The sequence below is a fragment of the Platichthys flesus genome, chromosome 20 (genome assembly GCF_949316205.1).
Source record: "Platichthys flesus chromosome 20, fPlaFle2.1, whole genome shotgun sequence".
Taxonomy (NCBI): domain Eukaryota; kingdom Metazoa; phylum Chordata; class Actinopteri; order Pleuronectiformes; family Pleuronectidae; genus Platichthys; species Platichthys flesus.
The window spans coordinates 8032004-8059640 of NC_084964.1; the positions used below are offsets into that span (position 1 = coordinate 8032004).

The window sequence follows — 27637 nt, forward strand, 5'->3', positions numbered from 1 at the left end:
CATGCATGTGTTTGCACAAGTTGTGTCTGTGTATGTGTGTGTTTGTGTGTGTATGTGTGTGTCAAGTCTCCAGCAATGTGTGCCAGTCTCAGCTCCCGGTTTTTGGCTTGTACAGCGCAGGTTGGGATTGGAACAAAAGAGGAGGCGAAGCTGGAGTCGGACCCCGCTGACTCCTGAATCTTTCCGATGCAAACAGACCTCACATCCACTCGTGTGTGTGTGTGTGTGTGTGTGTGCACATAGTCGACTCATAAAACTGCAAACAAGTGTGCTATCAATGCCCGAGGCGGGAGGGGAGGCTGGAGAAGAGACGTTACGAGTCGGGAGAAGAAAGGATGGCGAAGTGGGAGATGGAGGGGAGGAGGAGGGGGTATATGTGCATATGTGTGTGTGTGTGTGTTTGTATGTATGTGTCTTATTGTGTTGGGACGGGGGAGTGGCAGCAAAAGCAGGCGACAGATGAGGATGGGGGGATGATAAGCAGATGATGAGCAGGAGTGACCGCAGCAGATGTTGGCTGTCCTCCGTCAGCCAAGCAGACAGACACACACACACACACACACAGACACACACACACACACACACTCAGTTACAGTCCACATTTCAGTTTTTCTCTCCTCTTTGCATCTTTTACCATCACTCGCCTCCTTCCTCTCTCCTTCCAGGCTTTTTTCCTGTGGGGATGATGGGAGATGCAGCTGGATAACCCCCCCCCACACACACACTCCACTGCCACCACACACACACACACACACTTTCTCTCTGTCTCTCTGTCTGTCTATCTGGCACTGAGCAGCGGTTAACAAAAGAGGAGATCTCATTTGGTTCCTGAACTATTGCAGCGCTCAGTGCAGCCACACACACACACACACTTTCACTCTCTCTCTCTCTCTCACTCGCTGTCTATCGCCCTCTCTCTCTCCCTTTCTCTCTCTTTCTCTCTCTCTCTCTCTCTCTATCTCTCTCTCTCTCTCTCTCGCTCTCTCACACACACACAGGGTAATTGGCGGGAGAAGATCCTAACAGTCCTGGACCAGACCAGACTCACATGTGCCAGCACTGGCAGAGCACAGTGCCCAAAGTAGAGGAGGAAGAAGAAGAAGAAGAAGAAGAAGAAGAGGAGGGGATACAAGCCGAGAAAGGAAAGAGAGAGCGGAGAGGATAATAGGAGCGTGTCTTTTTGTGTTTGTTGAATTCCCTGGATCGAGCCCACAGCTGACGATGGAGAACACATGAGGGAAGAGAGAAAACGCCGCGGGGACCCTCAGGTGAAACATGCTCCTGAGTAAAGTTTGTGGATATTTCAAGAGGGGATTTTTCAGCCCTTGAACTTCGGTCAAGAATCCGTGAGGAGGGTCGACTGTGCACATATTGCAAAGGGGGAACCGGTGAGTTCACTGATTTACAGCACTAGATATTCCTCCTCTTCTTGTTTCTTCTGGTTCTCTTTCAAAAAAAAATAATCACATATTTTGAAGCATGTTTTACTTTTTCTTTCTTTCCTGCATTTCTCTGATGCAACACGTAAAAGACAAAAAAGTCCCTATCGTCACATTTATTTGGCATTTTTTACATTAAAAGGGGAGTTAATGTGTCGGGCTGACCTGTTTAACACGTCCTCGCCCTCTTTTCACCATTGAATCCATACGTATGTAGGATCAATATATGCATCACCTATTTAAAACAGTCAGGCTGAAATCCATTTGAGTCTTTAATGGAACTCGTCGCCAATCGGTTCTTTTTTAACGTTGTGGTCGTTGCTGTTTCAGAAAAAACGACTAAGAGCGAATAGATGACCTGTTTGCGTTCTTGTTTGTTGATTTGTTTCTACCTTGTGTTGTCAAGTTTGCTTTGAATAAAAGACACTTCTGTCTTAACATTGTCCTCCCTTTTCCAAGCCTGCCCGTGGGACACCGGACAGAAGGGATTTCCCAGCAACATGGAGGCCACCAACCCTTCTTGCTTCCACCTTTTCCTCTTCTTCTTCTTCTCCCCCATTATAACACAGCCTGCCCTCACCCAGGACCCATCCGCCACCACGATGACAATAACCAAGGGAGACCCGTTCATCGCCCCGACCAACGTGGCCAACCAGACCACTCCTGGCTATGTGGAGGCAACTCAAAACACCCCTCTAGAGACGGGACTGTCCACTCCCGCAAGTGGTGGAGACGCCGATGACGAGGATGTCCTTCCGGCCAGTGGGACCCGTTGCATGGGCTACTACGACGTGATGGGCCAGTGGGACCCGCCGTTCAACTGCAACGCCGGCGTCTTTCTTTACTGCTGCGGGACCTGCTTCTACCGGTTCTGCTGCCAGTTCCGCCAGCAGCGGCTGGACCAGAGGATCTGCTCCAACTACGACACGCCCATCTGGGCCAACACCGGTAAGCCCGTGGCCACCATCACCGAGGGCCAGGAGGACCAGGACCGGGACCGCACGCACCTCATTGTCTACATCATCTGTGGAGTGGTGGCCATCATGGTGCTGGTGGGCATCTTCACCAAACTGGGCCTGGAGAAGAGCCGCGGAGTAAGCGGAGGAGGAGGCGGAGCAGGGGCACAGCATGCTGACCTCAACTCCAGGTGAGGAGCAGTTTGGAGGACGGATGTGAGTGTGTGTCTAGGTCTGTGTGTGTGTGTGTTTGTGTAATGAGGCAGTCAGTATGTTGCGGGTGTTTCTAACACAGTGTAGATATAAGCAACGAAGTGGACAAAAGTTTGTGTGAGTGTGTGTCATGGATGCATTTAGATCTGTGTGTTTTTGTGGTTGCACGTACTTGTGTGTATTTGCATGCATGTGTGTTTGACGGGATGTTGTGAAGTTGGAAATTCGAGGAAAAGACACCAACGAATCTCAAGGTGTCGTTTTGTGTAACTGCATGTGAACACATACCCTGGCAGCTTGGAATTAACAACATCCAGCTTGTGAATGTGGATTTGTCCACCTACTAACATGTGTGTGTGCATATGTGTGTGTTTGCTTGCACGCGCGCAATACTTTTCCAACATGATCGGGGTTGGACCAGGTCATTCCAAACTGATTTGAAAGAGAATCTGAAGTGAGAGAAATGGTTGACAAAAATGCTTTTAAACTTCAAATCATATTTCAAGATGCTGCGAGTGTGCAAATGTGTGAATGGGGCTGAACCTATACAGCTCATGTGTGCACATCCATTTACACATCAAGCCATTATTTTGTTTTTGCTTATTATTTCTTTAACATGTTTCTAATTTTGCATTTTTTTTTTTACTTTGTTTCTTTTCTTTTGTTGCTTGTTTCTTTGTTTCTCCCCTTTCTTTTTCTTTTTCTTTTTCATATAATATTGTATTCCACTCTTTGTGTACCATTTGCTTAGCCTGTAAGCATGACCTTTATTTGAAATAAACCAAAAAAATGTGGAAAAAAATGAATATCTATTAAATTCTTTGCTGCAGAAGATTTGGAGTAAATGGCTAGAGAACTTAAGAATTACTTGACTTCTAACACTTTTGGTCTGAACTCCAAATTATTAATGAGCCGGGCTCCCAACCAATTTTGTCTCCATTCGACAAGAAAACAAATTATTTCCCACTTTCATGAACGCACAACATCGAGTAGAGAAGACATCTCACGCTCTCCAGATATGTGTCCAATATGTGGCCCAGGGTTCAATCTGTTCGCCTCAGGAAATCATTACAGCAAACAGGGCACAGCATGGGCTCCAATCTCCCCGCTTTCATCCCAAGCGATCTAACCCTCGCTCGCTGCCTCTCCTCCTTATCTGCTCTATCTCGATCTCACTCCTCTTATGTCACCGAGCTTCTTGTTTCTGATCTTGTTTCCTTCCACGGAGCTACGTTTTGTCGCTTGCAGAGTTCCTTTGTCACAAACCTGCTCCTCAAATTCCTCTCCCTCCATGTCTCCCCAGGCGTCCCTTCCTTCTACTTTCCTTCTCTCCATCCTCTTTCCTCTCATCCCCTCTTCCCTTCCTATGGGGCCCAAAGAGCAGAAACAAGGGGCCTGTGTCAACTACTCACATCATTAGTCAACCCCACCGTTTTATCACAAGCTGTGCTTTATCTCCCAGCTCTTACCTCTCACTCCCTCTCATCCTTTCTGTAAGTGACCCACCACATTCTCTCCTCCTTTTGCTTAAACTTTTCTTTTACGTTTCTTTTGTATTTTAAATAAGAAGGTACAATGGACAAACACTCACACGCACTCACACGCACTCACACGCACTCACACACACACACACGTCAACCCTCTCCTTTGACCAGCAGCTCAGCTTGGGCGTCTCCCCATTAACCTGAGCGGCAAACCATATTTCGGTGGATAACACACGGCCAGGATTAATATTTCCTGCAGGGTATAGCACCTCACTGAAATAGAAACACTCCCTCAGTATAAACACCCTCCCTCTGTGAGCCCATCTCGACAAGATTACCGCCCCTCCGTGAGATTAAAGAAATTTCACCACGATTATAGCTTTACCGTTTCTGGACTGCTCTGCCTGCACGCCCGTCGAGTTATTAGCCTGCCGACTTAAATCCCTGGTCCAAAAGTGTACGTGCAACTAAGACCTCATGTACTGCGCTTCACGAGGTGAAATACACAAATGTGTGCAGACACTCACCCGCTCCGGAGTTGGACGTTAAAGTGGCAAAGTGCATAAGGCAACATTTGCACTTTGCTCTCGTGCCACTGCACATATCAATCTCTTGCAGGGACCATTTCTTTCTTTCTTTCCTCCCCGCTCACTTTTTCCTCCTCAACATCCTGTAAGCAGGGGGTGATTAACACTCTGAAATCCCACCAGTTTTCCCAAATCAGCTTTGAAACTTAAAATCTAGAAGGATCCCTCTCTCAGATTACCGTTCTCCCACTTGCACAAACACACACACACACACACACACACACACACACACACACACACGCACCTCCATCTCCGTGTCTGCCAACCACACCAGGTTCAGTGTTTTTGCATGCTGCACTAATCTTTAGCCAACAAAAAGAAATGGAGAGCGCCGCCTTAGGTCATACGTGTCACGTCTAATGAAAGGCCCCAGCTGGAGAGGGGCTGGCTTTACACAGAGAGAGTAAAAAAACACCAATGACCTTCACTATTTATACACACACACACACAAACGCACTCACAAATACACAAAGGTACCCACTTGCAGTGATTTATAGTTCAATTAACAATAAGAATGATAGTAGTGTTCTTAAGGTCGCGTGAGCACGCCTCAGATCACCACAGTGAGAGGTCAGGATAGCCAGGAGGCGCAATGTCCAGCTAACTTGAGCTGGGGGGGGGGGGGGCGAGGACCAATGTGTTGGGAGCAGAGGTCACATGGTTCAAACACACCATGCTTGTGTGTGTCTGTACGCAGTGCATCCATCCATGCGAGTGTGTGTTTGGGCAATTTGTGTGCCCTGGCAGTCCAGCTTCTGTCAAGGAGGAAAGCTTGTATCTTCACCCAGAGCGTCACTGAGTAGTGTACCCACCTCCACCAAAACTGTTCCCATCTGAACCTTTAAATTCACTATACATCCGGTTTTTATTACATTACATCAGATGTCATTTAGCTGACGCTTTATCCAAATGACTTAAATTACAATTATTGCAATCAGCATCTATGAGGGGCTGTTTTTGGAGTTCAGCATCTACCCCATCAGCCCTTTTATATTTGGATTTGCACCAGTTTCACCCTTTTACAAATATCAGTCCCCTAAATATGTCAGATGTTTTCATTCAGATCCATGAACGTTCTGTCCATGAAACGGCCAATCACACAAAGTTGAAGAAAGTAAAAAAAAAAATCCTTGACCCCCCCTGATCATTGGGTCATGCCCCATCCCTCTTTCTTGGTGGAGGTTATAGACCAACACATACAAAAATAGTCAGATATTAAATCAAATTGATGATCTTTGAATTGTTAATGAAATCTGATCAGACACAAATCAAATCAAATTGATCAACTTTAAGCTGGCACCAAGAACTTTTTTCTACTTTCTGGAGATACGAGGTTTCCGCATGGCATCAACCCTACATGCAGATGGGTCTATAGGTTTGATTGTGTTTGCATGTTGTCTGTCTCCAGAGTGTGTGCGTGTGTGTTTGTGTGTGTGTGTGTGTGTGTGTGAGTGTGTGTGAGTGTGTGTTTGGGCTGTGCAGCGCTCATGTTATGTAATGAAGGGCACTGTCATTTAGAGGGTTTGACTGCTCTGCCCTGATTTAAGGCAGACAGATAAGCAATACTCAATACTGGGTGGGGAATACATATATTGACTGTCACTTTTCCATTTCAACCTCAAACACGCACACAGAATTACATTGACTGTGTCTGCCCTTTACCATAACTGCCACTTGCCAAACACTTGTCACTTGTCTGCAGGATGGTGTCATGGTCAATATTTCAAGGACATTTTTGGTCGGCTGATCTGATTTTTCAGGACAGTTTGGGGCTTTTCGAGCAACTGGTGCAATGTTGTTGAGCTGTCAAAACCTACATTTGCACTGGATACTTCCTCCCCCCACTTTATTTATTTTACTCCCTTAATCAGGCTTTATTAATCAACAAAAAGTTATAAATCAAAACAACTCTGAGTGTTGCTGCTATTCTTTATATCAAACTCAATAGACAGCTTTTATTTTGAAAAGTTGTAATCTTGGGTCTGAAGATTGGCTTGTTTAACAGACCTCTGAATCCGCCGACATGCAATACAGGAAGTCAATCATTCAAACTTATATTTAACACACACGTGAACAGTAAAATAATATATTAGGTTTCATTTTATGGAAAACATTGACGTCACTCCAGAGCATCAACGCAGGACAGGAGAACAGCCCGTTCCAAGCAGACAGGTTTAGAGCGGACACTGAACTAGTTTATTAAAACTCACTTTGTCTTGACAGCTCTTTAAACTATCTGGACGACTTATTCGAAACCCCCTTTATAATGACGTTCATTTATGAGCACAGAGTTAATGACTTGTTAAAAAAGTGATTAAGTCTCTGATAAATAGTTTCTCAGTTTTTAATCAGCTCCCAGGCCTGCAGATATACAAGTTCACGAGACATTATTAGAGGCTTCCTCCATTACGGCAGCCTGCGCTTTCATTCTGCAAATTACAATTAACACGGTGAATAAGATTGTTCTCAGAGGGAGGAGAAACAGCAGGGGTTAGGGTTAATGAGATTTTTTCTGGATGTTGAACACTAACTGGAGGCGGATAAGCAGGTGTGTAGAACAGTATAGTGCGTACAGTGCGTGAGGAGTAAAGTTGTGTTGTACTCAAGAGAAATGACTGTAAAGGTGGACGACGCATCTCCACCTTCTCCCACTTTACAGAAATGAAGCCAAAATATCCTGGAATGCGAACGCTGCCATCTTGTTCATTTGGAATCAGAGTTCACGCTCAGTCCCAGCTGTCAATCATCATGTTGAACCCCCATTTTATAGCATCAAATAACAAATTGAAACCTTTAATGGAAAAAGAACACTCGGTATGATAAGAAGTTTTTATAAACAGTCTATATGTTAATACAAATTGTATGTCTACTTCAACATGCCAGATGATCCACCCACCATATCGCACAACCCTGTTTTTCTCCGATGAGCTCCCCCACTCGGTTGTCTCTAGTTTTGCTGTGGCTTCCTCTTGTCTTCAGAGAGAAGAAGAAAAAAAGACACCTCGGACACCTAGCAAGTCAGTGTACCAGTGTGAGCCATAACAACCTGCCATGTGAGAAAATGCGTCTCCACTAAGAAGCTGACAAAAACAGAATTTCCCTCAAAGTTCAACTTTCCCAGCTCCCCTCCGTCTGCCCCTGCCTCCTGATTACCTCCAGGGTCGAGCTGTCACTGCCCATCACCTCTAACCTGGGACCAGTGTGTGTGTGTGTGTGTGTGTGTGTGTGTCTGTGTGTGTGTAAGAGAGAGAGAGAGGGAGAGCCTTGCTGAATGCGTGTTTGCTTACAAGTGAATGTGCTAAAGAGCCCACACATGTATGTCCCTGCATCCCCACTTGCCTCAGATACTCTCAAAGTGAAAGGACATATAAGTTGACAGATATGCTGCGTCAGATGTGACAGTTGTCTCCCTCCAGCTGCTCCACCTTCCTCTCTCCACCTCGGTGGTGCCGGGCGGCGCCGGGCCCTCGCCCACTCAAATGTGGGTCAGCACCCACTGACTCTGGGATTTGGCTGTGTGTTGTTTTTGTGTTTTTTTCTTTGTACACGCTCTGTTCATCAGCGTAAAGATCAAACGGTTGACATCGGAAAAGTTGAAAGATTGACATCTCTTTTTATCTTTCATACCTGGAAGCGGACATTTGACATTTGAAGGCAGCTGAAAATAGTTTGTTTTTTCGAGATGAAGTTTTTTCTTTCGCAAGAGAGTCAAGCCCATATCAGCCAAAAGTGAAATGCATAAGACCAGCAGACTCCCAGTGAGTGGGCCCCAGTAGCTCCTTTTAATCCTTTTTCCAAACTTCTAATGGGCCATCTGTCTTCAGCTTAAATTGGGCCTGAAAACCAGCTTAAACCAATTGAGAAAACTATTTAAGCTGCTTGAAAACTTTAAGCAATGGACTGCATCACTTCCATTTTCAAGGTAAATAAAGGACTCGCAAGCCTCTGGGACTGAAAGGAAAACAACAAGCTCGTTAGCACCAAAAACACAACAATTCAAACACTTCTTAATAGTTGAATAATAACCCACAAACCTACAGGAGGTAGGAGTCCTAATAGCTAATCGTTATAGAACCACATTACTTATATTTTCAATGTGGATGGAAAAAAGACAGTGACATATGGCGACCGCTGTGCCTGAGGGAAACGGCACATGTTGGCCTCTGTAGCGTAAACCCACAAACACTCCTGTGAACAGCACAACAATAACACACACACATACAGTATCTGTGCAGGCGACTCGAAAACTGAAATCCTGTTTGTAACTCCTCACCGAGAGTGCAACCTGTTCTGAAGAATCTGAGGGATTGATTGTTATAGGACATTAGCAGAGTCTCATCTCAATCTGATGTAATGTGGCGTGGGAGCATGGTCACATCGCCGTTACGTAACACGTAGCACAGAGCCAGAAGAGACATAACCTGAAGGTAGGTTATGTATGCACGGACTGCACATCCCATAAGGTCTCCGTTGTTTTGTATTCTGTCACATCCAGCAGGAATCATTGAGCATCGCAGCCCAATTTAACAGACGAAAACAAAAGCTTCCATTTTTTTTTTTAAGGGAACTTAGTCTCCGAGTGGACACAGCCTGAGGAAGTTGATTCGGGGCAACAACGGCCAGTGGAAGTGGGCCGGCTCATAGCGTGGGTTGGAGAAATGTTATACAGGGATGTGTCGCTGTTTGGGCAGATATCTCCATTTGGTCTGACAGTTGGAGAACTTTTCGAATTTGTGTTAATTCCTTAAAGCCAGGGTTGGTCATTCTAGAAAAAGATATTACATGCAGGCTACACTTTGATGTAAAAATGTGGCCGACTCCCATGAACTACTTTCTCCAACTTTCAAGTTGATTTCAGCAAATGAGATAAAAAAAGTGTTACAGAAACAACTTTACAACTTTATTTACCACAAACTCCTGAAGTACTTAAAAGTGATGTTAATCTAACGATGCAATTTACATAACATACGGTTGTGATTTCAAAATCTGGCAACTGTTGGACCGATGGGACCTTTGTGTCTGAATTTTGTAAATGGTCTGTGTTTATGTAGAGCTTTTCTAGTCTTCATGACAACTCAGTTTTCCCATTCAGCGATTGACACACATTCATACAGTGCTTCTGCATGCAGCACTTTCTCCATCACACATCTTTAAACACTCACACATCTCTCCATGTATGTTAGACACTGTCCTTTCTCATGAATGTTGGAAATATTTTTTTATTTTGTTATTCTATTGCACATCTGTCCATCCTGGGAGAAGGATCCCTCACATGTGACTCTCTCCTCTTTTGTGTAAGTGTGGGTGTGTGTGTGTGTGTGGGGGGGGGGGTAGTTTTTCCTCACTCTTGTTGAAGGTTTTTATTAGGCAAATTGTGATTTCTCAATATGATCTATACAGAATACAGTAAGCATTGTGGGTAGAGCCATGTTTTATGTTTAAACTAATTCGATGGCAAGATACAGAGGCAAGGCACATCTTCAAAATCACTTCTAAGGTGATGCAACTTCTTTGTTAAAAAAATGTAATTGGTTAGTTTGGTTTACATCTGACTGAACCCCCCTGTATAAGCCAATGGTCTTTCTATCAGTCCACAGGACCCTGTGAGTCTTAATCTTTTAACCAGCTGCACGGCCATCTTCACTCTTTCAAAGACATCCGCAGATCCCCCCCCCCCTGTGAGACTCAGCCAACGCTCCACAAACACGACATAGCCCGCAGACAGGTGCAGTTTTTGTTGCAGATTAAAAGTCCAAATCAGCAAGTTGTTTAAGCGGCGCGCCAAGAGGAGGCCCGAGGCGCCGCGCAGCAATGAGTCAGAGAGGGGATGAGGAGCGGGGAGGATAGAGAGAAGCTGGAGGAGAGGAAGAGGAAGACAGTATGGTTTGAGGAGAAAGAGACAGATTTAGGGCTGCGTTTAGGTGAGGAGGGGGCAGAGAGAGAGAAGGACTGAGAAGAATGGAAAACCGAGGGATGAGGAAGACAAGAGAAAGTGATTTAAATCTGTGCAGAGGACGGAGACAGATAAGGAGGCGTTTTGTTGTGTGGTGGGAATATTTAGAGGAGAAACATGACGTCATGATCTAACACGCAATTTCACACAGACACACGCCACCCACAGTGTGTATAAACGGAGTCACAATAAGATGATTAAAGATCTGAATTGATTTGAATGAATGAATACGATTTTCTGTTACAAAATCAGGTCCCACAAATAGACGGTAACTCAGAAACGTAATTTAAACAGTTTCAGGGTTTTGCATGGAAATTCCAACACAGCAAAACCTCATTAAATATGAGAGGGCGTTATTCTTTTGTTGTAATATATCTTTGAGGTGTTTACCCTACTTTTACACGTCATTTAGGGATTTCCTTTATTTCCTAGGATGCCTTTCAACGTCTCTAAACTAGGATCAGAAACAAACCAATACAGAGTTGTGATGTTTTAGGGTGAATTGCTTTTTTCCGGTGACTCAGGTGACTCCTGGAAGTCAAATAAGAATGTCATACGTGTAAAAACGACCGTGGCGCATTTATCAACACGAGATACTTGTTGCTGATTAAACAAGGAGCTTTACTGAATCTGGCACCGAAACATAATGTCAGGTCCACTTTGTGGCATTTGTGACCCTGTGATTCAAACACATCATCACACCTACTCATGGAGATGATGAGAGAAGTGGCCAGAGGGATTCACTTTTCTGTTTGGCAGGTTACTTGTGAACAAGTTGCCCCTGGCTGTTGTTCTGTCGGGTCAGTCATATCATGGCTCCTCAGCCAGATGCAAGTGTGTGTGTGTGTGCGTGTGTGTGTGTGTGTGTGTGGTAGTGTGTGTGTGGTAGTATGTGTGTGTGGTGGTGGGGGCTAAACGTATGAGCTTCATTAGCAGAACAGAGGCACTAGTGTTTGAATTATTGATCAAGGGAGTGAATACCATCAACAGTGTAAATTCAGCAAATGCAGGGGTATAGAGGAAGTGTTTATTCAGAGTGATGAGTGTGCCTGCATATGCGTGTGTGTGTGCGTATGTGTGTGTGTGTGTGTGTGTGTAGTGTGCTGTCAGTACTTTGCATTTCTTGCGTCCACACACATCAAGCCCTGAGTCGAATCATGACCATATTGGAGGAAATCGTGTCCATATGTTGTGCAGCCAAAAAGCCTCCAGTCACATCCAGCTGAGTGTAACTCAGCACCTAAACCATTCACTGAGCAAAATACATGTGGTCATGATCCACTTTTTATTGGACGTTGGCCATTTAATAGAGTGGGGGGGGAAATAATATATATAAGGAAAAAAATCAGAGGGGTGACACAGATCCTAATGAGGCAATGCTGAGTGTTTGATCAAACCATGATGTCTTTATGACGTTATCATGAAACTGCAGTAGGATAGCAGCTGTGGGTCTGAAAGGTAAAGCAGCTTGTTCAATAACCAATCGGTGCTTGGATCTCTGGCTCTTTTATTCTGCATTCCCCTGTGCAGGCGATCCATCGAACCCCACAATTGCCCTTGATGGCTGTGCCAACAGCGTATATGAATCGTGTGTATGTTGTTAATTAAGTCTCAAAATTCATGAGCGGCAAACTACTTACAGTATACTCGGTGTGCACAGCAGTGGTTACGCAAACTCGCCCTCCCCTTGCCTGTTTGTTGGATTTAATTTTGAGACTGTGGAGGCGGAGTCAGCTGCTGAAGCTCCCCTAGTTCCATTGGTCACCTTGAACACTCCAGTCCAAGGCCTCTATCTGATCCTTTGCCCTCTTCTCTTTGATATTTTTTCTACACTTGTAGATTTAAAGTTCAATGCTCGCTCTCGAATACACATTTCCGTTCTATAATCTATAATTCTGTGTGATTGCTGAGTAGACATGCTCCCTCTCAAATATGTGTTTTGGACTTGGGCAGGTGTGGCTTTATATAAATAAATAAATGACACAGGTGTGCGGTTGATAAGACTGAAAAAGTTCTATATGCATATAGTCAATTTATCCCACTGCAAGTGTTTTTGAGCTACATAATCTTTAGGTTATGTCTGATGAACGCGGAGATACTTTAAATGTATGTATGAAATCTTTGTGACTTCTTGTTATTGATCACATGATATCCTATGATGGGGAACACATTCATGATCGATATAAGCTTCAGATTGTCTCTCTGTTATTTGTGGATATATCTTGGAAAATGTGTGTTTCAGATCAAATTTTTGTTGACCTACAGCTTTTTAACTTTTACCAATCAGCTCTTAAGCTTGGTCATAGATCAATATATATACCCGTTTATCATCAACGTCCCATTTCAGCTCACTAGCACAGTGTGTATAGGATTCAACAGATGTTGCTTATTTGATGATGGAGTAGATGCAACGGTTACACCAAGCTGTCTGGTTGGGGTAATGCAGCAGTAATTTCAACATTGAGGATTGATTGATAGATTAATAATTAAAGCCTCGGAAAAAACAGGCTGTGCAGCTGTAAAAAAATGTTTACACAAACAAATATTATTGAAGTTTGTTTGGTCTGGATACATCTGATGATACCTCCGTCAACACAAAACACACACACATACACACACAGAAAACGCATGCGGCAGATGTAAAATTACACAGAACCACCTCTTTTGACATTTGACATGTAACCACACATCAACACACAGGTAGACAGCATCACGGAAAAAATAAAAGTACACACATTCACACACCCCCGCACATGGTGAACACACTCTCCCGTGGGAAGAGAGGATGTCATGTAAATAAATCGCCTGTGTGTGTGTGTGTGTGTGTGTGTGTGTGTGTGTGTGTAGGGCGTCCAGCTGTTGGGGAGAACCCTCTCAGGGGATGCACAACACACATCTGTGAGAGTAACAGATGGTGTTTGTCTCACTTACTCACTGACTGATAGAGTTTTAGAATCAGTCTGTGCAGCTACTCTAACATTAACAATTTATCTCATCACTGTTTATTCACTTTTACATTTTTCTCTTTCAGTTTGTATTTGAGTTTCGGTTTTATAATCATCACATCCTAGAGTTGTAACTCTCATTTCTCTGACTGGATTAATGAGGACAGTTGGTCTTTGTATTTAGCAATTTGAACATATGATAATATAATAAGAAACTGTAAAAACATTTTTTTGCAGAACACTCAACCTACAGTTAAACACCTGTTGTCAACCTGTTGTTTGAGTATCCTTAAACTGGTTTATGAATAGAAATCAACTCAGCAATTTAAAGCCTCTGTGTGTGTGCGTTTGTGTGTGTGTGTATGTGTGTGTGTGTGTGTACGTGTACGTATCCAGAACACTGACCGACCTGCTGAAGCATCATGGGGGCGAAGTGAGCTCGGTGGAAAACGACACGGCCAGCTCACCCAATGGAGGCAGAGCCAATGGGGTCTCAGCCAGGATGCTGCGCAGCAGGAGTGGTGAGTACTGAAAGACACAAAGACACAAAGACACAAAGACACACATGCACACGGCCTTGTCTCCATGACTTCAGAGGACATTAGACTTTGACATTGAAGATTTCCTGGAGACTGCACTCTAACCACTCTAACCATAGCTACTACTTGCCAAACCATAAATCTAACCTTGACCTAAACCTAAACTTAATTTTAAACATGTCTTCACCTTAACTCTAAATGATATGTTATAATATATGAATGTGATGTTATGGGGACTTGTTTTTCCCCATAAGGACCCACAATGTGAATAGATCTATTTACACAATAGTTGTGTAAATAGATTTAGGTCCCCACAATATGAGGAATACCTGGACCACACACACGTTCACACACAGGTACAGGTAAAGTCAGAATAGCATACTATAAATAACCTGTTCTACGACACATCTTCATGTGGAGAGAGAGTCAGTGAGCCTCATTATTCCATGCAAATGAACCCAGTCTGTACAAAAACATAAAACACAAGCACAGAGCAGAGCAGCTCAACAAACAGCTTCCATGCAGCATTTGGTTTTCAGCCCAGTTTGCATCTTCTTCTTTTTTTTCATAGTTTCTATTTGCATAATGAGCACTAACACATGCAGGGTCGCACATGTGATAAATTACACTCTGACTTTCATGACAGACGCGAGGAGTTCTGTTATTTATCCGATAGTGTAAACCTGCTTATCTAGTGCAGGGACGTGTGGTTACTATACAGGACGAACACAATACAATAATAATACATTTAATAGTGAGAACATTTAAAAATAGGTGTCCCTAGGTTTTTTTTGATGTGCATGTCGGTGATTTCTTGGAAAAAATCTGAATAACCTAAAGCTTTTTTCATGAGCTCTCACTTTCAAAAAACTGCATCTCTTTTTCAGCAGAGCACTGGGAGAGTGCAAACGTCCACCGAGGCTGATCGGCCAATTTATCACCAATTGCACATATGTATTGCATCAGATAGATATACCATGTACACTGACATTTTCTGCAGAAGGCTCAAATTAAACGCAGATAAAATATCATGACTGATGTTGTTGAATGAACATTTGTTACCTTACAGTTACTGAATAGAAACCCCCTGAATAAAAACACTAATTTTGAATCTCAAAATCAAGGCCATTTTCCAGATCTGCACATATTTCATAAATTCTTCGACTTTTCATTTATTTCTTCAAAGAATTCACAGAAATGTTGAAAAATGCCTTATCTCACAAAGTTAAAGAAAGAGATAATTTAATTACTGGACTAAATCATTCCAGAAGTTAACTGGTTCTTCTAATTGGCCCATACATCACCCATCCACCAAGTTTATCCAAAAAACATTGTTTCAGTAGCATTTGTGTAATCCTGCTAACAGACAGACAAACAGACAAACAGCAATGGAAACACAACCTCCTTCATGTAAAAATATCAAAAAGACAAATCCACCGAGGCAGAAGTAACGTTCTCAGAGCTCAGATGACTTAAGGATAATGTTAATGGTAAAATAAAAATTATTTAAGAAAGAAGGTGAAAAACAGGAAACAGTTTGTTCATCCCTCTAAAATATGTCATTATTCAAGTTTCCAAACAAATAACACAAGTGTATTTACACTGAGGTTTGCACGTAAAGCCAAACAGACACTAATAATCCCCAGCTTTCTTGCTCTTCTCAGTTCAGGTGCACCACACTTGAAATAAAAAAAACACACACAACAAACATTGAGTACAAGACAGAAAGAACCCCCCCCCCATACACACACACACACTTTATCTCACCCTCTTACTCATTCAAAGTTACATCCTTCATAGAGACAACGGAGCCGAGAGAGCCTCCTTTCATTTCTCTGCTCAGAGGTTTCAGCGAGAGGATCAACCACCCGAGCTTTCACTCACAGTCCTGCTTCCCAGCCTCTACGTTACTACGCTGCCGCTCAGGCCGTGGGTTTGTTCCAAGTCGTCTTTCGTCTATAATCGCCTGAGCCCTGTGGGCAGGTGTCAGGGATTAATATATCGAGCTTGCGTTGCTGTGTTATTTCTAAAATCAAATTTCACAGCGAGAGGTGTTGCATCAGTGTCTCGTGACCTGAAACCTGGGAGAATACTTTTCTGTCGTTCTCACTGCCATTGTGACAAATATGTTTCCAACCCAATCGTATTTTATTTTCAGATTTTCTTCACTTCTCTCTAGTTTCTTCTGCGCTTGTTATTTTAAGAAGTCTTCGAAAAATACCACAACCAATAGAATGCCAGATGCAATGTTGACCCTCTCTGTGGGGGCGCAGTAGCTTTACTTCTCTAAGGGTACCAAACAGGTGGATATTCTACCGAAAGTCAGAGGGCAGACAATAAGTGTAAATGAGTGTAAACAAACAATTTGAGCACAAGCAGAGCTAATCTAAGCAAAAGCAGATTATAACTGAGTGCAAGCACAGGGTTTTGGGTGAGAGCGTTACAATATCTGAACAGGAAAACGAGAAAGTCCTGCTCTCGAAAGGAAAGACCAAACTCTTCAATAAAGAGAGGGGAAAGAACCCCTATAAAAAATCTGAATTAATTTTGATTTGATTAAAATCTGAAAAACACCAGGTTGGTGAGAGCAGCAGGTGAGAAATATACTGAAAACTCCAAAAAAGAGTCTCAGTGCAGAAGTACAGAGCATTTTTAGATAGTGGAGAGGACAGAGTGAGAGAGAGTGAACAGGGGGATCTTCATCTGTAAGTAGAACACATGCTTGTTGCACGTGCAATACTGGTGCAACACACACACACGCACTATTTAATTATTATGTTAATGTAGGCAGGCTGAAACCCTACAAGCAGCATGTGCTTGTTTTACATACATTTTCTATGCATCCCCAGTCTGGATGACACACTTTTCTACAAGCCACAGTATGTGCCACTCATAGGTGTGACGGGGTTAGGATAAGGATTGTTGTCATATAATATGGTTCATTCAGGGAAATTGACTGAGGAATAAGCTCTTGTATAGCAATGCCCTGAGGTTACATTCACACGGGCAGAGAGACACATGAAAATGAAACAGAAAAAAAGTCATGACAAGCAATAATGATCTACACTAGCAAGAGAGGTAAAAGGATAAAAAGTCACATAAGTAATAACAAGCAAGTTTACAATAAAACAGTAAAATATGTAAAATGTCAATAAAACCTCAATAACAATTGGATAAAAAGATTTATAGCAAAAGTACAACAGTGGACAAGGTTCACTAAAAACAACGAATTACAACCCAGTCCACCGATCAACCGAAGCAGGAACAATGTAACACAAACAGCATGCGGGTGTGCATGTGTGTGAATTAGTATGCGTTGCTGTGCGCCTGCATGGGAGCATGTGAGCGTGCACGGGAGGAGGTGTGTGTACGAGGAAGGGAGAGGAGCGTTTGATGCGAGAGGCCGCCTGCAGCGTCTATCTATCTCGTGTCGAAAAACTCACACACTTGACGGGACGCACTGTACATGATGGACGCCTCGATCCAGAGTGTTTCAATGATCACAGGCACCTGAAAGGGGGGCAACAGGTTTACTAGCTGGAGCAAACATTAGTCTGTTCATTTGTAGGGCAACTGAGCCTCACTGGCAGCAGCAGCCTTATCATTTTGTCTCATAGTTGCCGAGAGAACGTTGCTCGTGGCCACAGCGCCTGAAGTAAGAGGATGAGAAAAAGAGCATGGGAAATCATCTGGGAACAAAGCTCAATTATCCATTAATGGAGTGTCGCCCCATCTTGAGTGCATCTAATAACTAACTAAAGCTGAACGTAGTGGGAAAATGAGCCCTTCTACATACATCAGTGAGATAACTAACTGAAATGAAAAATGTATAAAACATGTACTTGACTTTTGGGGTCTGGTCCATGTCCCACCAAACACTAACATGGAGGAGTTGCGGTTTATAACATATACTGCAGCCAGCCACTAGGGGGCAATCAAGATCATTTGATGAGCTGCCATATCGTCTCTCTCTATATAGAGTCAATGAGCTAGAACTATACCCACATTTCATAAGTCACTGCTTCACCGTTTCCTTCAATCCCCTCTTCTCTCTCTCCTCCTCACTCTTTCCTGCCGCTCCTCCTGTTGCTGCCCTCAAACAGACTCTTATGTAAAGTCTTGTCTGGTTGTCGACAGCGCACCGAGGAATTTAAATCCCCTGCTGCCTGAGAACCACCGACTGCTCGGGGATTGACACAATCATCCGGCTGTACCTATCATGGGGGGGGGGGGGGGGGGGGGTGGGAGTAGGGGGTGCAGACCTTTTCAAAGCACATGGTGGGGTGTTGAAAATTAAACGGCATGTGGCATAATCTGTTGATTGAACGAAAAAAACAAAACATGGGTAGATGTTGGCGTTGGACATGAGTGAGTCCGCTTCCTAACGTCAAGTGACAGTGGTGAAAGGCCCGGGCCTGGCAGAGACGTCCGTGTTGATGATGATGCTTATTGATGCTAATCTGTTCCAGTGTTTATCCACATTACACCCACTTTTCCCCCAGAGGAGGAAAATGTCCACTGGCTGTTTGTGGTCAATACACACAGACAGAAAAACATAGCCATTGTCCAGCAGGCAGCTTTGTGCCAATGAAACAAAATGCAATCCTGATTGTATCACTTGAACGCACCATGACATGTAGTTTTAGAAAGGAAAGGTAAAGCCATGAATGAGAATTTGGCCTGAACACACGTCATTTAAAATCTATGTACGTATGTCTCCTTTTAGCGCATGAAACTATTTTAAGCAAACTCTCAGGTTGACATTTGAAGGTCACGTCATTGCTTTCCCCCCCCCCCCTTGTCCAAGATCGTCATCCTCTGTTGACCCGAAGAATCTCCTGTCTCCAGTCTGAGGGTGTTTCAGGAAATCTCGTGCTTTGTTTGTGAATTCAAGCTGCCAAATTAAAAAAAGTGTCATGCCGAATGTTCCCAAATTGAGCCACAGCACAAAGTGGAACACTACAGACTGCCAGAAAGTATTGGTTTTTCCATTGTTGACAAGATGGCAGACAGTGGCCTCTGGAAAAAGTCATGCTCATCACCTACACAGTAACTGAACACATGCGTAAAAGGCCTGGGGCCCTTTGCTCTGTGGCTGAGATTCAGTTTAAAAATTACATTCTAGCACTTTTGAAAAAAGAAACTACAAAATCTTCCTCTTACTCATGAACAGTTAAATTCTTGTGGTCCAAACCTCAGCCTTGCTTAATTCAAGACACTCAATTTTTATGCAAGTCCTAACAATTCTCAGCGAGCGAGTGGAGGTGTTGTAGAAGTGTCTAATGCGTTATAGCAGAGTAACTGGTAGAATACAAATATCTTGAGGCTTTGAACACATCTGCTGAGTTCTTCGTATGTTAAACTCTAATCAAGACATTTCCATAAATCATGTGCGAGAATTTCTTTTTCTAAAAATAGTTCTACTGTTGATTATTTGTTGATAACATGCTAAATGTGTCCAAAACTAATATTTTATTATTTTTGTACCAAAATCCCTCTTCCCTTTTCTTAAAAATATGTTTTCTCAATAATTTTGAACTCAAAGGTAGATATAGCAGAGTAATATCATAATGACAGATGACTAGTGCCCTTTTTCTTCATATGGAAACACATCATATCACAGACGTGAGCTGCTCTGACATTCAAGGCTGCAAATGTCAAAAAGTCAAAAAAAGTCAAGGAGAGATTTACATGAGCATCTGACATTAACTGAAGGCATGAGGCAAAAATATTTGGACCAAAAGTCCCTCAAACGTGGCTCATTGCAGAGAGAAAAGCTTGAAGCAAAAAGAAAGATGACCCATTTGTCAAAAAACGAGTGCGAAAGTAGCGTGACCCGGCAACGAGTGACTCCTCGTGACTAAACTCTACCTCTTCTTCTCTCGCGTCGCTCTGTTTTTCTTCAAGCTGTCAGCTTTTTGAGTGTTTTCTGTGCATGCTTAACTCTTTCCCTCAGGTCATGTGAGGCAAACTTGTTCCTGTTGATTATTGATCTGCGTATGAATCTGAGCTGCCCTGCTCATGTCACGTTAATGATTCTGACACAAGGCGCGTGTACGATCAGCTCAGCAGATCGCATAGTGCCGGAATTGTAAAGTTCGTGTGGGGGTGAGAGGGTTCTGTTTGACTGCTGCGCCTGGAAATGATGATGCACAGACGTTCACACATGACCTCATTGGTGACAGATACGCACTCTGCTCTCTTTTATTCTCCACTCTTACACTCCTGATCACGTTTATTACCACCCCTTGAACTCAAGTAAATAATTCCAGATATAAATGCAAACGAGCCGATTTGGTATATTCCGAATATTTTTAGAAAAATATTTTAATAAAAATAAAAAGAGAGAAAAAAAAGCAAATCTTGGATAATAGTGCAATATTAGTATTATAGTCATCTCGTCCATCCATAATATAATAATATAGTATTCTAGCTATTTTCAGTCTGCAAGAGTCCTATTTGCAGTGGAAGACACTCTCCAAAGGTTTTCTATGGAAATTGGTTTTTCCATTAATCTTTTCCTTTACAACCATTCCTATGTGCTGCTGGGTTACAGCTTTGGGTCGTTGTCCTTCATCAAGACCCGAAGACGTCAGTTCTCTGACACAGGGTTAGGGTTAGGGTAAGGGTTACACACATTTCAACCCAAAAATCTGATTTAATATTTTCTCCACTATATTCCGCTCCACTAATCCGTTTCTATAGAGTCTGGGTAGAGTGTACAGGAGGCAGGACATAGATTTTGCTGCAGAAATTATGTTTTGGTTCACAGACATCGCCAGCGTTGGCCAAAAGCGCTCGAATCCCGTTGTTTCTCCAAGGTGACATCTCGGTCTGAGTCTTCTATACGTGCGGCTGCTTTTTCATCAATGCACCCACTCACTGCTGCACTCTCACATGGGAGCACTTTGATATTTTCAGTATATATTACACGGGGTGATGACAGGAAAAGTTCTGGAAAATGTCCAGAGAAACTGAGTCGGACATTCAGAAGATTTCGTGAAAATGTCCAGTGTTCAGTGCATGTCTGAAATCAGCTTAAGCGAGAAAGGAATCCCATCATATCAAAAACTTCTGTAACTCCCCTAGCGTTCCTGAATCTTGGTCTAAACTTCCTGCATCTGAATCATTAGAACCTCTGTTAAAACTCATTGTTCTCAGACAAGCTGTGAAGTCTAAAAAACATCGGGCACGCTTTGAGCCAGTGCTTGTTATTTTTACGGAAAACCTAGTATTACACATGATGAGAGAAAAAGAGATATTGCTTTTGGTTCATTTTAAAAGCTGCTAATCAGACAGTGTTTCATGTCCGTATGGCTCCGCTTTATTATTAATAATTAGTTCCTCAATGATTAACAGAACACCAGAGACCATCTGAACATCAATCAAAGCAGCATTCACAAATGTGGACCATTTTTTAGCACCAGTTCTTTCAACCTCCTTCAGGTGGATTCAAATCTGGAAACAGTTTACTGACTAAAATCTCTTCATACACTAACTAAAAAATATATATATATGGAATCCTCAACAGCGGAGAGCAGGCTATTTTCATGACTTTCCACCTGGAGCTGCTAGTAACCGTGAACTCTGCTGCGGGGGGGCATGAGGCACATTCAATTCTACTGGTTACTGTGACCACCAATTAATATCATGGCTATTTCAAAATGTCGCTCTGATGTCGGTGTCTTTAAAGAGCATCATGAGGGGGAACAAATTTGGAAGATAGTGGTGATGATGAAGATGATAGTAATAAGTAAGGACATTTCATCCGCTAATTTGGCACATGCTGAGAGGTCAGCAGCACTGGATTATGTACTGGATGATTTTCCTGTGTTGTTAAGGTATAGAGGCTCAGAGTTGTTAAGTGTACATGTTATTACAGTTAAGATTACCTCTTAACTTTTCCCCACCCGTCTGGCTTCAACATAATTTTCTAATTTCTGTCACCCGAACATCATCTGTATTTCTCTCTCTCCTGCACTGGCTCTCTGAGAGTTCCTCATCCAAATCACATGACCCATCTCACTGTGTGTGACTCCTTCGAGCAGGTAGTGATTAGCATTCAGAAGTTGAGTGTGACACACACACACACACACACACACACACAGTCACACACACAGTCACACACACAGACTTGTGTATTGTAAATCAGATTGGTGAGTTTATCAATACAGTTTGTTTGATTCAGTTGAAAGAAATGTCCATTTTACACAGAGGCACTGATATGTGAATACACATACACACACACACACACTCACACAGACACACACACACACAGACCAACCCACTCACACACACACTCACAAAACCAGATATTTTATATGCTGCAGATATTAATACAGATACTTTTTTTTAAAAGGTAAATACCAATGATTTTGTTTCTCTCTTTCAAATGAGCGCAAAAAGCCTGTTGGTTTTGTGTGTGTGTGTGTGTGCGTGTGTGTGTAAACATTTGTGAGCGCGCCGTGTGTATCCATCCATCCCACGGGCTGACCTCAAGTGCGCCGGCTCCATCATTGGACTTCATTAATGCTAATAGCCAGGGCTTCACTCTCTCAGTTAGTTTATTCCATTGTTCATTAACCTCAGTTCATTTAGCATGCGACTGGCTGGCCGTCAGGGTCGGGGCTGCTGTCTCACCCAAAGTCACCGGCCTCAGGGGGAAAGGGAGGTGTTATTTCCGTTGATACACGCGCCATCCACTGACATTGAGGAGGCAAGATTTATGACCTATACTGAAGCCAACCACTAGGGGGAAATCGAGACGCTTTGGCTTCACTTTTGAGGAGCTGTCATCTCGTCCAATCTTCATAGACAGTTAATTTATTTTATTTGCTTTAAAATAATATGTTACCTGTTACTTCTTTTTTTTTTTCAGTATACGGGATTTACCACTGTCTGACTGTACCTTTCTCTCTGCCTCTCTCCTACCAGAGCAGTACCATCTGAATAACTCAGCTTATGGGCCGTTTGGACATGGGCTTCCACACCCGCAACGCAACCACAGCACAGTGGGACTGAACAAATACACCTCGCTCAAAGCTGTGGGTAAGTCAGACACACACACACACACACACACACACACACACACACACACACACACACACACACACAAACACTTGTACAGAATGATGCTGACTCCAGCTGGCACAGTAACCTTTAAAGTACAGTAGGTTGACGGTACAGGAGCTGTCAACTGATGAGCGTCTCTATGCCTCCTGGCAAACAGAGAGTTGATCTTACAGAGGAGCTCATGGTGTTTCCTGTCTGTCACTGTGGTGGAACTGCCTCTTCATATAAGAAAGATAGATTTTCCTCACCTTCTCACGGCCACAAGACAAGCCTGTTTTTAAACTAAGTTATTAGCCAAACCTTTATTGTGTTAATTATCAAAGCAACAGCATAATTTTTGCAGCGCAGGTCATTGCCAAGGTCAGAGCTCTATAATACATGGATTCATGTAATGTAGTCTTTGGGGCAGAAAGAAATTACTGGGACAAACATGAAAGCTCTGTGACCAGTAAACACACCATCCAGGTCCTTATTTTTTAAGTTTAATTACACAAAACTAAAAATGATTTATTTTTACCAACCTTGGATTTGTTTGTCTAGTTCTATACAACCTATTATTTGCATATCTAAAGTAATAATAATATTTTGGAGTTGAACATGCACGCTGAGGGCGCTTTCACAACGACCTTGTTTGGTCCGGACCAAACCAAACTAACAGGGGTGAAAGGTGCTTCGTCCCACGGTCCACACCAATGGACCAAAATAAAGTCAGACCAAAAGAGGTGGTCTCAGTCTGGATCAAACTTAACCATGATTGGTTTATCTGTATTGTTTATAGCTTGGACTTTCTGAACAATGCAGGAAGTTGAGAAAGCATTACACAGCATTAAAAGAAAAAAACCGAAGGATGTCAATATGCAGCCAATTTTGGTCATGACAAAAGTCTGTTATATTGCAAAGTACCCATGTACTACATATCTATGCTCCCTAAATTGCAATGTTATACACATGCAATGTAACCAAAGGCATGAACCTTGGTATGGACTTTCTTCATATAGAGTAAAGTAGTATTAGTAGATGTATCACTAATGAGTGTTAAACTTAAATCACTTCCTGTTTGCAATTAAAATATTATAATTATAATTATTTGCAATATTTAGTTCCCTAAAAATGTCCAGAAGGAAATCAAAGCTGATGTGTCCAGCGGGCCAGTCCACTACTTTATTCAGAGTAAACCTTTCAGTATGTACAATTTCAGAAATCGCAAATCTTCAACAAATATCCTGAATGCAACAATTCTCACCTTCCTTTACGTTCTGCACAATTTGTAGTATTTTTGCAGCTTATGATGTAAGATGTAAAAATGACTACAGCCTGGAGAGGAGGCTGCTGGGTTTCTACATGGTGACTCTACAGACTGTTTCGTGCCGACAAAGGTCGCACACACGTTTTTGTCCTTGAGAAGTAGCAGGTGTAATAGTGTGCAGAACTGCCGGTATCCCATTAGAACAATATAATCCTCTACCAGAGAGCCAAAGGCAAATCACTGCTTGTCAGGGTAGATTGTTTCAACCTTTTACCAATGGAAGGTTGGTGGAGCATGAGTGTCCTTTTCAGGCAACGACTCTCTCTACATACTCTACACTTGGGATCTGCCTGCAGGCTCCTTCCGATCGACATGATTTAGCATCAGAGGTACGGTCACTTGCTCGAGGGCACTAAAACAGTAATTGAACATTCAGTAGGTCCTACTGAGTTACTGTTGTTACACCTGTCAAGCTTTCAAATTGAGTTTGCAAAAATAGAGGCAATTGTTGAAGCATTAGGTATTTGATTTCATAAAGATGCTGGCAACTGTTAAAATCATTCTAAGATAACCCTGTGTAGTGGCGGTAAGCTGCAGTATGTGGAATCGCTAGGTAAATAGTTGATGGTTAAGTCTAATTCCCAGGACGGTAACATTTGAGATGGAGACTCTTTGTCTTTAAAACTAGTGAATCAGTTTTCCTTTTTAGAAAGTCATTCAAAAACATAAAATCCCCTTTTCTGCCAATATTGTCAATCAAATACCATTACACCACATTATAGGCCAATGCACAACCTCAGCAAACATTTAGTCTTAATTCAAGTTGATATTTAGATATTGAGTCAGTGTTAGGAATCCCTTTTTGAATAAAATGTAACTCCTGGGTAAAAAACAAAAAATCTAGAAAGCACATGGAGAAAGAAGGCTAGCGTTCATGTAGCTGTAAGCTAGCAACGATGACCTCAGTGTTTTGTTACATTCACATTTGGCAGACACACTCACCCCCACACACACACACACACACACACTTGCACATGCACACTCTGGACTCAGGGGTAGTGTATTTATAAAACCTCATTGCTATTTTTCCACATCCTGACTCATACTTTAACCTCCATCATCTCCATTACACTCCTCAGTTTCTTCTTCCTCCTCACTGTCTGCCGCCTTTTGTCGATTCACCAACTAGAAATACTTATATCACCAGCTTCCCCCTTTAATCCTCTTCAAACCCACATGTTCAAAAGATTTATTTATGTATGTATTTAAAGATGGACGACATTACAGATCCCCAAAAGTGAAGCCAAAGCATCTTGATCGCCCCCATCCCGTGCTTCTTTTCTCCAAGAGTTCTTATTTGCAATATTTTGGCTTCATTACTAAATAGTGGGAGCAAGAAGAGACTCGTTGTCCATCTTCATATTGAGTCTGTTGTCATAACAGACGGCCAAGCTAGGTTGTGTGTCTTTAATCGATAAATGGAGAGTTTGTCAAGTGTGTCATTTTTTTTTAGTTTCATGACCTCCCTTTAGAAAGTTTCTCAATGTACTTTGAGGCGCAAACGAAGCAGACATTTGTGACAGTTTGGAGCCGGGAGGTCCTAACATAAATGCATAATGGATTAAGTGTGATTCAGGCATCAGTGTTCCAACAACGACAAACCCTGTGTTGGTACATAGACAGTTCATTTTAGGCGGCTTCCTTTTGTGACTCAGACGTGCATCAGACTGTGACAAATTGAAAATGACTCTTAAGGATAAACAGGTTTAAAAGAGGCTCAATATAGCATGGGTTAGCTTTATTGGCCTAGTTGTTAAAGAACACAAACAGAGCAGAGAGTTAATGAAAGGAAAATACTTTTTTATTTAAACTCAGGTCAGGTTGAGGCTTATTTTCACACCTTTGGATGGTTTGTAGGTCATGATAACACTAAGTACTGCTAAGAGATTTGGGAACATGGCATCACTGCAGCACAGATGGATGACAGGGGAATAGAGGAGTGGTCCGGTGATCAGACAGGTTGTAACATTATCTAAAAAATTAAGTTGAAATAACCAAATTCTCTGTGTCTTATATTAAACAGGGAACTAGTGGTAATACTACAACTAATGTTGGTGTTCATGTTAATATCTTGTGATGAACTTAGAAACAAAATTAGGTAATTAACTCCTTTGAGTCCAACACTATGAAAATGGCAAGCTGTACAAGAAAAAATGATCCCATGTCTTCACGATGAATACTTGACGTTACTTTTTCTCACAAACTGTCTTCACTCTTTTCATCATTACAGCTGACAGTGCATCTCGTAGCTACTACAAGAGCTTCCCACTCATGGACTTCTCTCAATACCAACCGGTCGCGCCTCCTGCCTTCCAGCCTGTACCAGTTCCACCCAAAGAGAAGTCCTACATCCATCAGCCCTTGCAAGCACACCACAGCCTCCATGCCCCGCTGTCCATCTCCATCCCCTCCAGCCATCTGGAGCACTCGCACCTCCCGAAGGCCACCACACACCAGCTCCTCTCCAGCTCGGCCTTCAAAGTCTGGGAGCCGACTAGCCGCCATGTCCACAGGCAGACGTCTGCCCCGGGGCGAACGTCCTCCATGCACAGCTCCACCCGAAGACATGGCTACTCCACCCGGAGGCAGCAGAGCATAGAGAACATGTCGGAGCTCTTCGGTCAGCCCTATGGAGGGATGTATGGAGGGGCTGCGGGGGGAGCAGAACAGGGGCTGCCGCAGCATGTCCAGGGGCAGCACCCATCTCAACCCCCCTATTACCACCATACCAGGCAAAAGAGCTACTCCACCCACAGTACGACTGAGGTGACCGTTTGAGTGCCCACACCTCAGAGAGCGGCCTTCTGCAATGTTACGCACACTAACAAAAGGCTTTGGTGTTAGCTAAATGCCAGAGTTTGGGAAAGTTGGCCCCAGCATGTAAGGGATAATGAACAGGAAGTCAAAATCAGATGTAGGAAATCAAAGGGGAAACTGTGAGATTAAGGGGTGAAACCGTGTAGTAGAATCACCACCTCAGGTAGTAAAGTGGATTATTGGACTCACAAGGGTCTTGTACATTGATCATATAAAGTATATAGAGTCTATATAAATCTTCCAAGGTTGCTCCACACCACTCAGGTTCCAGTAGGTCTGGGGACCTTCATAGATTCTCACCCAGTTTCAATTCTACAGTGTGGTTT

At 42.9% G+C, this 27637-nt stretch overlaps 1 protein-coding gene across 1 annotated transcript; it reads left to right on the top strand.

The window, feature by feature from the left end:
- The first annotated feature begins 1904 nt into the window (after positions 1–1904).
- Positions 1905–27433, top strand: shisa8b (shisa family member 8b). The gene is made up of 4 exons (XM_062378573.1): positions 1905–2586; positions 13974–14098; positions 23051–23164; positions 26725–27433. The coding sequence occupies exons 1-4, from the start codon at positions 1940–1942 to the stop codon at positions 27270–27272; spliced, it is 1434 nt and encodes a 477-aa protein (XP_062234557.1). The 5' UTR covers positions 1905–1939; the 3' UTR covers positions 27273–27433.
- Positions 27434–27637: the final 204 nt, after the last annotated feature.